Source organism: Sturnus vulgaris, chromosome 32 (assembly GCF_052056855.1).
Source record: "Sturnus vulgaris isolate bStuVul1 chromosome 32, bStuVul1.hap1, whole genome shotgun sequence".
In the NCBI taxonomy this organism is placed as follows: Eukaryota; Metazoa; Chordata; class Aves; order Passeriformes; family Sturnidae; genus Sturnus; species Sturnus vulgaris.
Genome location: NC_142274.1, coordinates 126310 through 141309, shown reverse-complemented (window position 1 = coordinate 141309; position 15000 = coordinate 126310). Strand labels below are relative to the sequence as shown.

Below are 15000 nucleotides of genomic sequence, written 5' to 3'. Positions count from 1 at the left end.
AGGTGTTCCCATCCCCCCAGGTGTGAATTTTGGGGGTCCCCCTCCCCCACCCACCCCTGAAGCCCCAGGTGTGACTCAGGTGAGACCGGCGATGACGTCATCAATTAATCCTTTAATGAATGATCCAGGTGTGCCCCGCCCCCAGCGCTACAGGTACCGCCCAGAAAGGTGGGACAGGTGTGCCCAGGTGTGCCCCAGATGAGCTCAGGTGTGTCCCACGTGTGCTCAGGTGTGCCCCAGATGGGCTCAGGTGTGTCCAGATGAGCTCAGGTGTGCCCCAGATGTGATCAGGTGAGCTCAGGAATGCTAAAATGTGCCTCAGGGGTTCCCAGGTGTGTCCCAGGTGAGCTCAAGTGTGTTCAGGCAAGCTCAGGTGTGCCCCAGATGTGGTCAGGTAAGCTCAGGTGTGGTCAGGTGAGCTCAGGTGTGCCCTAGATGTGCTCAGGTGAGCTCAGGTGTGCCCCAGGTGTGCTCAGGTGAGCTGTCCCCATCCCATCACCCAAGGGGTTTCCCCCAGCCCTGGGCAGGCCCCGCCCCATCCAGGTGTGCACCTGGAGCGCCCCCACATGCACACGAGTCCATCCTGGGCTCAGGTGAGACCTGGCAGTCCTGGGGTCACACCTGGCCACAGGTGAACCCTGGGGGGGGTCCCCCAGTTCCTCGTCCGCTGTTGGTGACGTCACAGCTCAGGTGTGGCCATGCTGGGGCCCCTCACCTGGGGCTCAGGTGCTGCAGAGTTCAGGGTCCACACCTGGCTGGGATCCCTCACCTGTCCAGGTGTTACAGGATCCACACCTGGCTGTCCAGGTGTTGAAGTTCTTTAGGGCCCACACCTGTTCTGGGTCACAGGTACAGGATCCCCTCACCTGGGGCTCAGGTGCTGCAGAGTCCAGGGTTCACACCTGTCCTGGGATCCCTTCACGTGTAGCTCAGGTGTTACTGTTCAGGTGTTGCTTCTGCAGTTTTGGAGTCCACACCTGCCCAGGTGTGCAGTTCCAGGCCCACACCTGTCCTGGAGTGCAGAACCGGGGTCCTCTCACCTGGGGTTCAGGTGTTGCAGTTCAGGTGTTGCTGCTGCACCTTTTTGGGGTCCAAAACACATTTGTGGGGTCCACACCTGTCTGGGCTCACAGGTACCGAGTCCCCTCACCTGGGGCTTCATCCACGGCGCTCAGGTGTCACTGTCCAGGTGTTGCTGCTGCAGTTTTGGGGTCCACACCTGTCTGGGCTCACAGGTACCGAGTCCCCACACCTGGGGCTTCATCCACGGGGCTCAGGTGCTTCAGGTCCAGGTACTGCAGATTTTTGGGGTCCACACCTGTCCTGGAGTGCAGAACCGGGGTCCTCTCACCTGGGGCTCAGGTGTTGCAGTTCAGGTGTTGCTGCTGTAGATTTGGGGTCCACAGGAGATTTTTGGGGTCCACACCTGTCTGGGCTCACAGGTACCGAGTCCTCCCACCTGGGGCTTCATCCACGGCGCTCAGGTGTTGCTGCTGCAGATTTGTGGGGTCCACACCTGTCTGGGCTCACAGGTACTGAGTCTCCTCACCTGGGGCTCAGGTGTTGCCACTCAGGTGTTGCTGCTGCACCTTTGGGGTCCACAGGAGATTTTTGGGGTCCACACCTGTCTGGGCTCACAGGTACCGAGTCCTCCCACCTGGGGCTTCATCCACGGGGCTCAGGTGTTGCCGCCTCACCTTTTTGGACCCCCACAGCCGTCCAGGTGAGCCCACCCGCGGCTCAGGTGTCGCGGTGCACGCGCTGGTGCTGCAGCAGGTTGGAGGGGTGTGCGAAGCCCTTGGCGCACACCCCGCACTTGTAGGGCGTCTCACCTGTGTGCACCTTCTCGTGCACGGCCAGGTAAGCCAGGTCCTTGAAGAACTTGTGGCAGTGGCTGCACTGGTGCGGCCTCACCTGGCTGTGCACGCGCCGGTGCTGCAGCAGCAGCGAGGGCCGGGCGAAGGCTTTGCCGCACGCCTCGCACCTGTACGGCCGCTCACCTGTGTGAGCCCGCTGGTGGATGGCCAGGTAAGACGACTGCTTGAAGGCCTTGCCGCAGGTGCGGCAGGCGAAGGGGCGCTCACCTGTGTGCACGCGCTCGTGCGAGGCCAGCGCGTTGCTCTGCTTGAAGGCCTTGCCGCAGAGCGCGCACCTGAAGGGGCGGTCACCTGTGTGCACGCGCTCGTGCACCTTGAGCGAGTGGCCGTAGGTGAAGCGTTTGCCGCAGACGCCGCAGGTGTGCGGCTTGTCCTGGCAGCGCTGCCGCCGGTGCAGCAGCAGCGCGTTGGCCGCCGGGAAATCTTTGCCGCACTCGCCGCACCTGAACGGCTTCTCGGCCGCCAGGTGAGTCAGGGCGTGGCGCTGCCTCTCGTAAGGGGTTTTAAAACCTTTGGCGCACCTGGGACAGGTAAAAGGGCGTTCGCCGCTGTGGATGCGCCGGTGCTCCTGCAGGTTGGAGGAGCGCTTGAAACGTTTCCCGCACAGGTCGCACCTGTGCGGCCGCTCCTCCGTGTGCACCAGGGCGTGGCTCTTGAAGTCCGAGTGACGCTTGAAGGTGGCCTGGCACAGGTGACAGGTGTAGGGCCGCGCCTCGGTGTGCACCACCTCGTGGCTCAGCAGCTCCCAGGCGCGCTTGAAGCCCTTGTGGCACACGGGGCACTGGAAAGGTTTCTCGGCCACGATCACCTGGCGGATCTCCAGGTGAGCCGCCGAGTCCTCGGGCGCTTCCGGGTCTGCGGCGGCGCCGGCCTCACCTGGCGCACCTGCGTGCCCGCCCAGCACCAGTTTGGCCGTGGAGTAGACGCCGCGCTCGTCGATGAGCTGCACGAAGGCCGGAGAGGAGCCGGCCTCACCTGGCTCAGGTGAGCTGCTCCGAGGTTCCGGTTCACCCCACAGGTGCAGGTGGGAGGGGCCCGGCTCTTCCGGGGGTGGGCGTGGCCGCAGGTAAAGGCGGGGCCGGCGCGGCGCAGGTGGGAGCAGGTGGGAGGTGGAGGCTTCACCTGGTTCCTCCTGTTGCTCTTCCTCACCTGGGTCTTCATCATCCTCACCTGGGCCTTCATCCTCACCTGGGTCTTCTTCATCATCATCATCGTCACCTGGAACTTCCTCACCTGCATCCTCCTCACTTGGATCTTCCTCACCTGCATCTTCATCCTCACCTGGAACTTCCTCACCTGGATCCTCTTCACCTGTCCCTTCTTCCTCCTCCTCATCCTCCTCCTCCTCACCTGGTTGTTCACCTGTTCCTTCCTCACCTGGCTGCTCCTCCTCGGACAGGTGAGGGATCCCCTGGGAAAAGGGGGGGTCCTGCAGCTCCTCCATGGTCACACCTGGCAAAGGGGGAACGGGGACAGGTGAGACAGGTGAGGGACAGGTGAGACAGGTGAAGAATTGGGAATTCCCTCGGGAATCCCCCGAGCTGGATTTCGGGATCCCCCCCCCCGGGATTTGGGGATTCCAAACAATCCAAGGAATGACCAAAAAAAAAATAAAAATAAAAAAAAATTGGGAATTTGAGAGAACTGGAGCGGCTCCAGGCGGGGCCGGAGCCGAAATCCCAAAATCCGGGATCCCAAAATCCGGGATGGGAATTGTGACGTCACCACAAGGCCCAAAATCCCAAAATTCAGGATGGGAATTCCGGGAATTCTGACGTCACTGGGGAGGTCCCAAATCCCAAAATCTGGGATTGGAAATTCAGGAATTGTGACGTCACCGAGGAGGCCCAAAATCCCAAAATCTGGGATCAGAATTCCAGGAATTGTGACGTCACCTACAAGGCTCAAAATCCCAAAATCAGGGATTGGAAATCTGGGAATTCTGACGTCACTGGGGAGACCCAAAATCCCAAAATTCAGGATGGGAATTCTGGGAATTCTGACACCATCGAGGAGGCCCAAAATCCCAAAATCTGGGATTGGAATTCCAGGAATTCTGACGTCACCTAAAAGGCTCAAAATCCCAAAATTCGGGATTGGAATTCTGGGAATTGTGACGTCACCAAAGAGGCCCCAAATCCCAAAATCCTGGACGGGAATTCCGGGAATTGTGACGTCACCTACAAGGCCCCAAATCCCAAAATTTGGGATTGGAATTCTGGGAATTGTGACGTCACTGGGGAGACCTAAAATCCGGGATGGGAATTCTGGGATCCCAGGAACAGGAGAGGATCTGGGATATGCAAATGAGGCGCTCGCAGCTCATTAACGGCTCGTTAATGAGGGGTGGGGGAGGGGAAACTGGGAATTCCCTTCCTGGAAACCCCTCAGGGATCTCTGGGATTGGGATTTGGGATCCCCTGAGGTGGAATTTGGGGATTTGGGAACCCCCAGGATGGATTTTGGGAATTCCCTGGGATGAGATTTGGGATTTGGGAATTTCCTAAAGTGGAATTTGGGGATTTGGGAATTCCCTGGGCTGGGATTTGAGGATTTGGGAACCTCTTGGGATGGGATTTGGGATCCCTCGAGGTGGAATTTGGGGATTTGGGATCCCCTGAAATGGAATTTGGGAATTTTCTGAGATGGAATTTGGGGATTTGGGAACCCCCAGGATGGGATTTCGGGATTTAGGATCCCCTGAGGTGGAATTTGGGATTTGGGAACCTCTTGGGATGGGATTTGGGAATTCCCTGGGAGGAGATTTGGGATTTGAATTCCTTGGAATCTGGGAATTTCCTGAGATGGAATTTGGAATTCCCCAGGATGGGATTTGGGGATTTGGGAACCCCCAGGATGGGATTTGGGGATTTGGGAACCCCCAGGATGGAATTTGGGGATTTGGGAATTCCCAGGGCCGGGATTTGGGGATTTGGGATCCCCTCGGGATCTCCTGGGATGGGTTTGAGGATCCCCAAAATTTGGGATCCCCCAAAAAATCGGGATTTGGATCTCCTGGAGAAGCCTCAAAATTTGGGATTTGGGATCAACTTGGGAACCCCCTGGGAACCTCCCAGTTTATCCCAATTCTATCCCAGTTTATCCAGTCCATCCCTGCCCCTCCCAATCCCATCCCAGTCCATCCCAGTCCATCCCAATTCTATCCCAGTCTCTCCCAGTTTATCCCAACCCCATCCCAATCCCATCCCAGTCTCTCCCCAATCCTATCCAGTTTATCCCAGTCCATCCCAGTCTCTCCCAGTTTATCCCGAATCCCATCCCAGTCCATCCCGAATCCTATCCTAGTCCATCCCAGTTTATCCCAGTCCATCCCAGTTTATCCCAATCCCATCCCAGTCCTCCCAGTTCATCCCAGTCTCTCCCAGTCCCTCCCACTCCGTCCCAGGCTTTCCCAGTTATATTCCAATCCCATCCCAATCCCATCCCAGTCCATCCCAGTTTATCCCAACTCCCATCCCAATCCTATCCCAGTCTCTCCCAGTTTATCCCAGTCTCTCCCAGTCCATCCCAGTCTCTCCCAGTTTATCCCAGTCCATCCCAGTCTCTCCCAGTTTATCCCAGTCCATTCCGATCCTATCCCAGTCCATCCCAGTCCATCCCAATCCCATCCCAGTTTATCCCAGTCCCATCCCAGTTTATCCCAGTCCATCCCAGTCTCTCCCAGTTTATCCCAGTCCATCCCGATCCTATCCCAGTCCATCCCAGTTTATCCCAATCCCATCCCAGTCCCATCCCAGTCCATCCCAGTCTCTCCCAGTTTATCCCAGTCCATCCCAGTCTCTCCCAGTTCTCACCGGGCGCCGCCGCCGCCCCCGGAGCCGCTTCCGGCCGCGCTCGCGCGCGATGACGTCACCGCAGGAAGGGGCGGGGCCAGGGCGGGAACTGGGACGGGCTGGGATGGACTGGGATGGGGTCGGGGAAACGTTAAAAGGGAATTTTTATGGGCAGAGATCCCAAAATCCGCGAGTTCCAACCCAAAAATCCGCGCCGGGGATTTGGGGTCACCCCCCCCCCCCAAAAAAGGGAATTTTAGGGAGAAAAGGATCCCAAAATTGGGTTTTTCTCCCCCAAAAAATCGCTCCGACCCGGATGGGATTCCAGGATTTGGGATCACCCCCAAAAAATTGAGAATTTGGGATTTTTCACCCCCCCCCCAAAAAATCCCCTTCTGAACAGGCTGAGATTGGAGGATTTTGGGGATCATCCCCCCAAAAAAGAGAATTCCAGGTTTTTTCCCAAAAAATCACTCCCGACCGGGATGAGTTTGAAGAATTTTGGGGAGATCACCCAAAAAATGAGAATTCGAGATTTTTTCCCCAAAAAATCCCTCCCGATAGTGATGAGATTGAAGAATTTTGGGAGATCACCCCAAAAAATGAGAATTTGGGATTTTTTTCCCCCCAAAATTTATTTTCTGACGAGGGTGAGATTAGAAAATTTGGGATCACCCCAAAAACACAAATTTCGGGGTTTTCCCCCCCAAAAAATCCCTCCAGACAGGGATGAGATTGAAGAATTTTTGGAGATCACCCAAAAAATGAGAATTTGAGATTTTTCCCCCAAAAAATCCCTCCCGACAGTGATGAAGTTGAAGAATTTTGGGGAGATCACCCCAAAAAATGCGAATTTGAGATTTTTTCCCCAAAAAATCCCTCCAGTCCGTGATGAGATTGAAGAATTTTGGGAGATCACCCCAAAAAATGAGAATTGGGATTTTTTTCCCCCCAAAATTTATTTTCTGACGAGGGTGAGATTAGAAAATTTGGGATCACCCCAAAATCACGAATTTCGTGGTTTTACCCCCCAAAAAACCCCTCCGGACCGGGATGAGTTTGGAGGATTTTGGGAATCACCCCAAAAAATGCGAATTTGAGATTTTACCCCCCAAAAAAATCCCTCCCGACCGTGATGAGTGTGAAGAACTTTGGGAATCACCCCAAAAATGAGAATTTGGGATTTTTCCCCCCAAAAAAATCCCTCCAGTCCGTGATGAGATTGAAGAATTTTGGGGAGATCACCCAAAAAATGCGAATTTGGATTTTATCCCCCCCAAAACTGAATTCCCGACGAGGGTGGGATTCGAACCCACGCGTGCAGAGCACAATGGATTAGCAGTCCATCGCCTTAACCACTCGGCCACCTCGTCCGCGGCTGCGCGCCCGCTCCGGGCGCCCAAGGGTGCGCTCAGGGGCGTGGCCTAGAGCGAGAGGGCGTGGTTATCCCAGAGGGGGCGTGGTTACCCTTGAGGGGGGCGTGGTTACCCTGAGGGGGCGTGGCCAAGGCGGCTCCTGGAGCTCCAGAGGTCGCGGGTTCGAATCCCGGCCCCGCCAAATCGCCAAAATTGGGGAGGGGGGAGGGAGAGGAATTTTTTTTTTGGGGGGGAGGGGGGGGTTCCGCCCCTCCCCCACCCTCACCTGAACCCCTCCCCCCTCCTCTTTAATCCCAAAATTTTCTCCATATTTGAATTTATTTTTTTTTTTTTCCCCCCCCATCGATTTTCGGGTTTTTTTTCCTCCCCCGTTTTTCCAGAAATTTCTCGTTTTTCCACCCATTTCCCTCCCCCCCCCCCCCAAGTTTTCTCTTTTGAATCCCCAAAACTTTTCCTTTTCTCCTCCAGTTTTTTCCTTTTTCATCCCCAATTTTTGCTCGCTAATTTCTCCTTTTCCATCCCATTTTCCCCAATTCTCTCTTTTTCATCCCCAATTTTTTCCCTTTCCTCCTCCCCCCCCTCAATTTTCGCTTTTTCATCCAAAATTTTTCATTTTTTCCCCTTATTTTTTTCCTTTTATTCCCAAATATCTTTCCCCCATTTTTTCCCCTTTTAACCCCCGATATTCTCCTTTTTCTCACAATTTTTTCCCAATTTTCTCTTTTTTCTCCCAATTTTTTTCTTTCCTCCCCCATTTTTCTCCTTTTATTTTTCCCAATTTTCTCCCTTCTCCCCCCAAATTTTCTGCTTTGTTTTTTCCTCATTTTCACCTTCACTTTTCCCCGATTTTATTTTTGATTTTTTCCCAATTTCCGCTTTTTTTCCCCCCCAATTTTCTCTCTTTCCCCCCTCACAATTTCTGCTTTTTTTCCTTCTAATTTTTCTCCTTTTTTTCCCCCCAATTTTTCCATTTTTTCCCTTCATTTTTCCTCCTCTTTCGCATCCCGGAATTTCCCAAACTCCCCCTTAGGATCCGAACCTTTTTTTAAAAAAAAAAGCTTTAAAAATAAGAAAAGGCGAAAAAAAAAACCCTGGAAAAAAGCTGAAAAAATGTAAAAAAACGGGGAAAAAAACCCCTCAAAAACAATTAAAAACCGTGAATTTTTTAACGAAAAAAGCGAAAAAATTAAAATAAAAACCAGGAAAAAAATGTAAAAAATCAGGAAAAAAAAAGGGAATAAAAAACCTGCTCCACCCAGGGAAGGAAAACCGGGATTTTTTCACCTCGATGACGTCATTTTTTTAATTAATTAAGACGAAATTAATGAAGTTTTGGCGGAGCAGCAGAGTGGCGCAGCGGGAGCGTGCTGGGCCCATAACCCAGAGGTCGATGGATCGAAACCATCCTCTGCTAAATTTCATTTTTTTTTTCCTTCATTTTAATTCATTTTCCCATCATTTTAAACATTTTCCCATCCTTTTCCCGTTTTCCCGCCGATTTCCCGCTTTTCTCCTCTTTATTCCCATTTTTTATCCCATTTTTTCCCTTTTTTTCCCTCATTTTTCCCTTTTTTTCCCTCCTTTTTCCCATTTTTCCCATTTTCCCCCTCATTTTTCCCCATTTTTCCCATTTTTCCCATTTTTCCCCATTTTTCCTCATTTTTCCCTCATTTTTCTCCCATTTTTCCCTCATTTTTCCCAATTTTTTTTCATCTTTTCACATTTTTTTCCTCATTTTCCCCCATTTTCTCCCATTTTCCCTCATTTTTTCCATTTTTTCTCCTCATTTTTCCCCATTTTTTTCCTCATTTTTTCTCATTTTTCCCTCATTTTCCCTCATTTTTTCCCCATTTTTCCCCATTTTTTCCTCATTTTTCCAATCTTCCCCTCATTTTTCCCATTTTTTTTTCATTTTTCCCATTTTTTTTCATTTTTCCCATTTTTCCCATTTTTTCCCCATTTTCCCCTCATTTTCCCAAATTTTTTCCCTCATTTTTTTCCCATTTTTTCCCAATTTTTTTTTTAATTTTTTCCCATTTTCCTCATTTTTCCCATTTTTTCCCCATTTTTCCCATTTTTTATCCCATTTTTTCCCATTTTTCCCTCACTTTTCCCATTTTTTTCCTCATTTTTCCCTAATTTTTCCCATTTTTCCTCATTTTTTCCTCATTTTTCCCTCATTTTTTCCAATTTTTTCCCTCATTTTTCCCAATTTTTCCCATTTTTTCCCATTTTTTCCCATTTTTCCTCATTTTTCCCATTTTTTTCCCTCATTTTCTCATTCTTTCCCCAAATTTCCTTTTGCCCCCCCTTAAATTTCTCTCAAATTTCTCATTTCCCCTCAATTTTTCAATTTAATTTAAATTTTTTTTCCCCTCGTTTTCCCCTCATTTTTTTCCATTTAATTTCGGGTTTTTTTCCCTCATTTTTCCCTCTTTTTTCCCAAATTTTTCCCAAATTTTTTTTCCCTAATTTTCCCCCCGTTTTTTTCCAAATTTTTCCCAATTTTTTCCCTAATTTTCCCATTTTTTTACCTCAAATTTCCTTTCCCTCCTCATTTTTCCCATTTTCCCCTCATTTTTCCATTTAATTTTTATTTTAATTTTAATAATTGTTTCTTTTTCCCCTCAATTTTTCTTTCTCCCAATAAATTTCCTTTTTTTCCCTCAAATTTTCCCCTCATAATTCAAATTTTTTATTTTTTTTCCCCTCACATTTTCCACTTTTTCCCCTCAATTTTTTTTCATTTCAATTCCGATTTTTTTTTTTCGTTGATGGGAAACGGGGGGGAAAAAAAAATTAAATTAAAAAAGACGGAAAAGTTAAAAAAAAATGAAATTTAAAAAGAATTAAGGAAAAGGTGAAAAAATTAAAAAAAGGGGGAAAGGTAAAAAAAAAATGAGGTTAAAAAAGGAGGGAAAAGTTAAAAAGAAAGGAGGAAAAATGTTAAAAAAAAAAAAAAGGGAGAAACGAAAAACACAAAAAAAACGAAGGAAAAAGTTGAAAAAAGGAGGAAAAAAAATAAACCGAGGGAAAAAAAAAGAAATAAAATGAAATAAAATGAAATGAAATGAAATGAAACAAAATGAAATAAAATAAAATAAAATAAAATAAAATAAAAAATGAAATAAAATGAAATGAAAAGAAATGAAATAAATGAAATGAAATGAAATTAAATTAAATTAAATTAAATTAAATTAAATAAAATAAAATAAAAGAAGATAAAATAAAATAAAATGAAAAATAAATAAAATAAAATGAAATAAAACAAAATGATATGAAATTAAATTAAAAATAAAAGAATATAAATAAAATAAAAGAAGATAAAATGAAATAAAATGAAATGAAATAAAATGAAATGAAATAAAATGAAAAATGAAAAATGAAAAATGAAAAATGAAATAAAATAAAAAATGAAAAATGAAAAATGAAAAAAAATAAAATAAAATAAAATAAAATAAAATAAAATAAAATAAAATAAAATAAAATAAAATAAAATAAAATAAAATAAAATAAAATAAAATAAAATAAAATAAAATATAAAATAAAATAAAAGCATGGTTGGAACCCAAGTGTCGAGGCCGGATTCGAACCCGGGTCCTTCCCCGTGCGGGGCGGGGCCGATCCCGCTGCGCCACCGGGGGGGGCGGGGCCGCGGGAGCGCCTTGGACCCACCCAAACCCGTGAGGGGAAGGGGGGGGGGGGGGGGGGGGGGCGATTTTTGGGGATTTCTGCTCCCCCCTTTGTGATCTCGGGGGGATTTTGGGGAGATTTGGGGGGGGGTTGAAGAGATTTTGGGGGATTTGGGGGAATTTTGGGGGGTTTCAGGGGGTTGTGGGGATTTTTTGGGGGGATTTGGGCGAATTTTGGGGGGTTTGGGGTGGTTTCAGGGGGGCTTTGTGGGGATTTTTTGGGGGATTTGGAGAATTTTGGGGGATTTTGGGTGGTTTCAGGGGGGGTTGTGTTGATTTTTGGGGGGATTTTTGGGGGGATTTGGGGGAATTTTGGGGGAATTTTGGGGAATCCCTCGGGGGGGTTTTGGGGGGGGGGAGTTTTGAGAAGGTTTTGGAGGGATTTGAGGTTTTTTTGGGGGGGGATTTTGAGGGATTTTTGGGGAGATTTGGGAAGGCTTGGGGGGGGGGATTTGAGGTTTTTCGGGGGGAGTTTTGGGGGGATTTGAGGAGTTTTGGGGGATTTGAGGAGTTTTGGGGGATTTGGGGGGGAATTTTGGGGGTTTTTGAGAAGGTTTCGTGGGGTTTCGCGTTTTTTGGGAACTCTGAGGAGGATTTGGGGGGATTTGTTACGGATTTGGGTCTTTTGGGGGAGATTTGGGGATTTTGGAGGCTTTTGGGGAGATTTGGGGGAAATTTGGGGGGATTTGGGGATTTTTGAGAAGGTTTTCGGATATTTGAGGTGTATTGGGGGATTTTGGAGGATTTGGGAGATTTTGGGGAGATTTTGAGAAGGTTTTGATGAGATTTTGGGGATTTTCGGGGGATTTGAAGGGATTTTGGAGTTAGGGGGTTTAGAGAAGATTTTGGGGGGATTTTGAGGGATTTGGGGAATTTTGGGGGGATTTTGGGGGAATTTTGGGGGATTTTCAACGCTCGGGGGTCCCGGGACAGGCGGGGAGGGAGTGGAGAAGGGAATCTGGTCTGGAATTCGGCTTTTTTAGGGTGAAATTCGACGATTTTGGGGTGAAATTTGACCACTTTGGGGTGACATTAAGGATTTGGGCTGGAACTCAGTCATTTTAGGGTGAAATTTCGGGATTTTGGGGTCTAAATTTGGAGATTTTGTGGTGAAATTCGGAGATTTGCGGTGGAATTTGAAAAGCTGGGCGGAAAACTGGAGGGTCTGGGTGAAAAATTGAGATTTTCGGGTGAAATCTGAGAAATTAGGGGTTAAATTTGGGGGGGTTTCAGGGTGAAATTTGGAGATGAAATCGGAGGATTTTCCCTGAAATTTGGCCATTTTGGGGATGGGAAAAAGGGGGGAAATGGGGGTTTTGGGGTCTCCCCTTTTTGGGGGGTTTCTCTCTTTTTTGGGGGAGGGGTCGGGGCGGGTGGGGGAGGGGCTGGGGGGGTTTTTGGGGTTTCGGGGCGGCGCTGGGAGCGCGCGGCGCCGTGGCTTAGTTGGTTAAAGCGCCTGTCTAGTAAACAGGAGATCCTGGGTTCGAATCCCAGCGGTGCCTCCGCTCCTGTCGCCGCCGTGTCGCGACAGCACCGCCTTTACTTTTTTTTTTTTCAAACATCACTTTTTTTTTTTTTTTAATTTAATGAATTATTTCTTAACGGGAGGCTAAATATTAGATACGAGAAAGAGACTCCGCGAGCGGCTGGGTAAAAGGGATGAGGAAATAAGTTAGCAAAAAATAATAAATAAATAAAAGAGAAAAAGAGAGGCGTCGTTCTTCCCTGACCGGGAATCGAACCCGGGCCGCGGCGGTGAGAGCGCCGAATCCTAACCACTAGACCACCAGGGAAGGCCGCGAGCGTCTCTGCGTAAGCACCCCCAGAGCCACACTGGCGCACGCTGATTGGCTAAACTGGGTCTGATGATGTGTCAATCAAAGCCGAGAGCCAATCAGAGCGCGGTTCGGGGTGGTCACGCCCCCCCGCCTCAGTTTCCCGCTTCCCGCGCCTCGCCGTGTGGGGGAGAATTTCAGGGATTTTGCGGTGAAATTTGGGAGTTTCTTGGTGGGATTCGAGATTTCGGGAGGGAATTCGGGGATTTGTGAGCGAAATACGGAGGTTTCGGGCAAAACTCGACTATTTTGGATGGAAATGTCGGAATTTTGAGTTGCGCGGCGCTGATTGGCTGAGCGGATACGGAGGAGCTGTCAATCACGACCGACAGCCAATCAGAACGCGGATCTGGGGTGGCCACGCCCCACGCCTCATGTTTCCCGCCTCCGGCGCTGTGGGAAGGAAATTTGGGGATTTTTTGGGGCGAAATTCGGGAATTTTGGTAAAAAATTCGGGGATTTGTGTGGGAAATGCGGAGATTTTGGGGCGAAATTCGGGGATTTTGGGCTGGAATTGGGAGATTCCGGGGTGAAATGTGTGGATTTTGGGGTGGAATTTGTGGATTTTGGGGAGAAATTTGTGGATTTTGGGGTGAAATTGTGGATTTTGGGGACGAATTCGGGATTTTGGGGTGGAATTTGTGGATTTTGGGGTAAAATTGGTCGATTTGGGGGAGGAATTTGTAGATTTTCGAGTGGAATTTGTGGATTTTGGGGAGGAATTTCTGGATTTTGGGGTAAAATTTGTAGATTTTGGGGTGGAATTTGTGGATTTTTGGGAGGAATTCGGTGATTTTGGGGTAAAACTCAGGGATTTTGTGTCACCCTTGGCACCCCCAGGATCGGCTCCTTCATTCCAAACACGGATTAAATTAATTATTGGCTTTTTAATTAGCACGGATGAAATTATTGGCTTTCCTTATGGCTGCAGTGGGGAGATTTTGGGGTGAAATTCGGGGATTTTTGGGGCCAAATTTGGGGATTTTGGGGCTAAATGTGGGGATTTTGGAGTAAAATTCAGCCCTTTTGGGGTGAAATTTGGAGATTTTTGGGGTGAAATTCGGGGATTTTGGGCTGGAATTGGGAGATTCTGAAATCTGGGGACATTGGGGTCAAACTTGGGCATTTTCAGACAGGTGTGCCCTGTCCCCTCAGGTATCACTCAGGTGTGTCACAGGTGACACAGGTGTCTCTCAGGTGTCCCTCAGGTATCACAGGTGTCCCTCAGATGTGTCACAGGTGACACAGGTGTCCCTCAGGTGTCCCTCAGGTATCACAGGTGTCCCTCAGATGTGTCACAGGTGACACAGGTGTCCCTCAGGTGTCTCTCAAGTGTCACTCAGGTTTCCTTCAGGTGTCACTCAGGTGACACAAGTGTCACTCAGGTGTCTCTCAGGTGTCCCAGGTGTGTCCCAGGTGTGATTCAGGTGTCCCTCAGGTGTCCCAGGTGTCACTCAGTGTGTCACAGGTGACACAGGTGTCACTCAGGTGTCCCAGGTGTCACTCAGGTGTGTCCCAGGTGTCACTCAGGTGTCTCAGGTGTGTCCCAGGTGTCACTCAGGTGTCCCTCAGGTGTCAGCCATGTCCCCGCCTCCTCCACGTCCCGCGGCACCACCAGGAAGAGCTGAGAGCCCGAGGAGGCCAGAGCGGCCCTCAGGAACTGCCTGGGGACAGAAGTGACAAAGAGGTGACAGTGCCACCCCGGGGATGTCACCAAAGTGTCCCCAATGTCCCTGAGGTGTCCCCAGGTGTCCCCAGGGATGTCCCCCAGGTGTCCCAGGTGTCCCCAGGTGTCCCAGGTGTCCCCAGGGATGTCCCCAAGGTGTCCCCAATGTCCCCCAGGTGTCCCCAGGTGTCCCAGGTGTCCCCAGGGATGTCCCCAAGGTGTCCCCAATGTCCCCCAGGTGTCGCCAGGTGTCCCCAGGTGTCCCAGGTGCGCTCACCTGAGCTGTTCCCGGTCCCCGATGGGCTCAGGTGCTGCCAGTTTGGAGTCCAGGTTGTAGAAGACGCCCCCGAGCTGTCCCAAGGTGTCCCCAATGTCCCCCAGGTGTCCCAGGTGTCCCCAGGTGTCCCAGGTGTCCCCAGGTGTCCCCAGGTGTCCCAGGTGCGCTCACCTGAGCTGTTCCCTGTCCCCGATGGGCTCAGGCCGTGCCAGTTTGGAGTCCAGGTTGTAGAAGACGCCCCCGAGCTGTCCCCAGGGTGTCCCCAGGGATGTCCCAATGTCCCCCAGGTGTCCCCAGGTGTCCCAGGTGTGCTCACCTGAGCTGTTCCCCATCCCCGATGGGCTCAGGTGCTGCCAGTTTGGAGTCCAGGTTGTAGAAGACGCCCCCGAGCTGTCCCCAGGGTGTCCCCAGGGATGTCCCCAATGTCCCCCAGGTGTCCCCAGGTGTCCCAGGTGTCCCCAGGTGTCCCAGGTGCGCTCACCA

The 15000-nt window shown here is 49.9% G+C and overlaps 1 protein-coding gene, 1 long non-coding RNA gene and 4 other non-coding genes across 14 annotated transcripts; 2 read left to right on the top strand and 4 right to left on the bottom strand.

Annotated features, from left to right (window-relative positions):
- Positions 1-92: 92 nt before the first annotated feature.
- LOC106864320 (uncharacterized) lies at positions 93-5738 on the bottom strand. Of its 7 annotated transcripts, none has more exons than XR_015798671.1 (4): positions 5693-5738; positions 1427-3329; positions 1253-1318; positions 93-1150 (listed from the first exon to the last, which is right to left on the bottom strand). XR_015798671.1 is itself a non-coding variant. In XM_088154815.1 (3 exons), the coding sequence occupies exons 2-3, from the start codon at positions 3319-3321 to the stop codon at positions 1741-1743; spliced, it is 1488 nt and encodes a 495-aa protein (XP_088010941.1). In that variant the 5' UTR covers positions 3322-3329; positions 5693-5738; the 3' UTR covers positions 93-1740. The 7 variants fall into 7 exon arrangements, 2 of the variants coding, with proteins under 2 accessions (XP_088010941.1, XP_088010940.1); XR_015798672.1 differs by having other exon boundaries at positions 1625-3329; XR_015798670.1 differs by having other exon boundaries at positions 1253-3329.
- A 1224-nt stretch (positions 5739-6962) lies between these two features.
- Positions 6963-7044, bottom strand: TRNAS-GCU (transfer RNA serine (anticodon GCU)). The gene has a single exon. It is a non-coding gene; the product is annotated as a tRNA-Ser (tRNA).
- A 1345-nt stretch (positions 7045-8389) lies between these two features.
- On the top strand, positions 8390-8461 carry TRNAM-CAU (transfer RNA methionine (anticodon CAU)). Its single transcript has one exon. It is a non-coding gene; the product is annotated as a tRNA-Met (tRNA).
- A 3706-nt stretch (positions 8462-12167) lies between these two features.
- On the top strand, positions 12168-12241 carry TRNAT-AGU (transfer RNA threonine (anticodon AGU)). The gene has a single exon. It is a non-coding gene; the product is annotated as a tRNA-Thr (tRNA).
- Positions 12242-12460: 219 nt separating this feature from the next.
- On the bottom strand, positions 12461-12532 carry TRNAE-CUC (transfer RNA glutamic acid (anticodon CUC)). Its single transcript has one exon. It is a non-coding gene; the product is annotated as a tRNA-Glu (tRNA).
- Positions 12533-13441: 909 nt separating this feature from the next.
- LOC148220669 (uncharacterized) lies at positions 13442-14993 on the bottom strand. Of its 3 annotated transcripts, none has more exons than XR_015798674.1 (2): positions 14834-14993; positions 13442-14238 (listed from the first exon to the last, which is right to left on the bottom strand). It is a non-coding gene; the product is annotated as an uncharacterized LOC148220669 (long non-coding RNA). The 3 variants fall into 3 exon arrangements; XR_015798675.1 differs by lacking the exon at positions 14834-14993 and adding an exon at positions 14689-14786; XR_015798673.1 differs by lacking the exon at positions 14834-14993 and adding an exon at positions 14518-14612.
- Between the last annotated feature and the right edge of the window lie 7 nt (positions 14994-15000).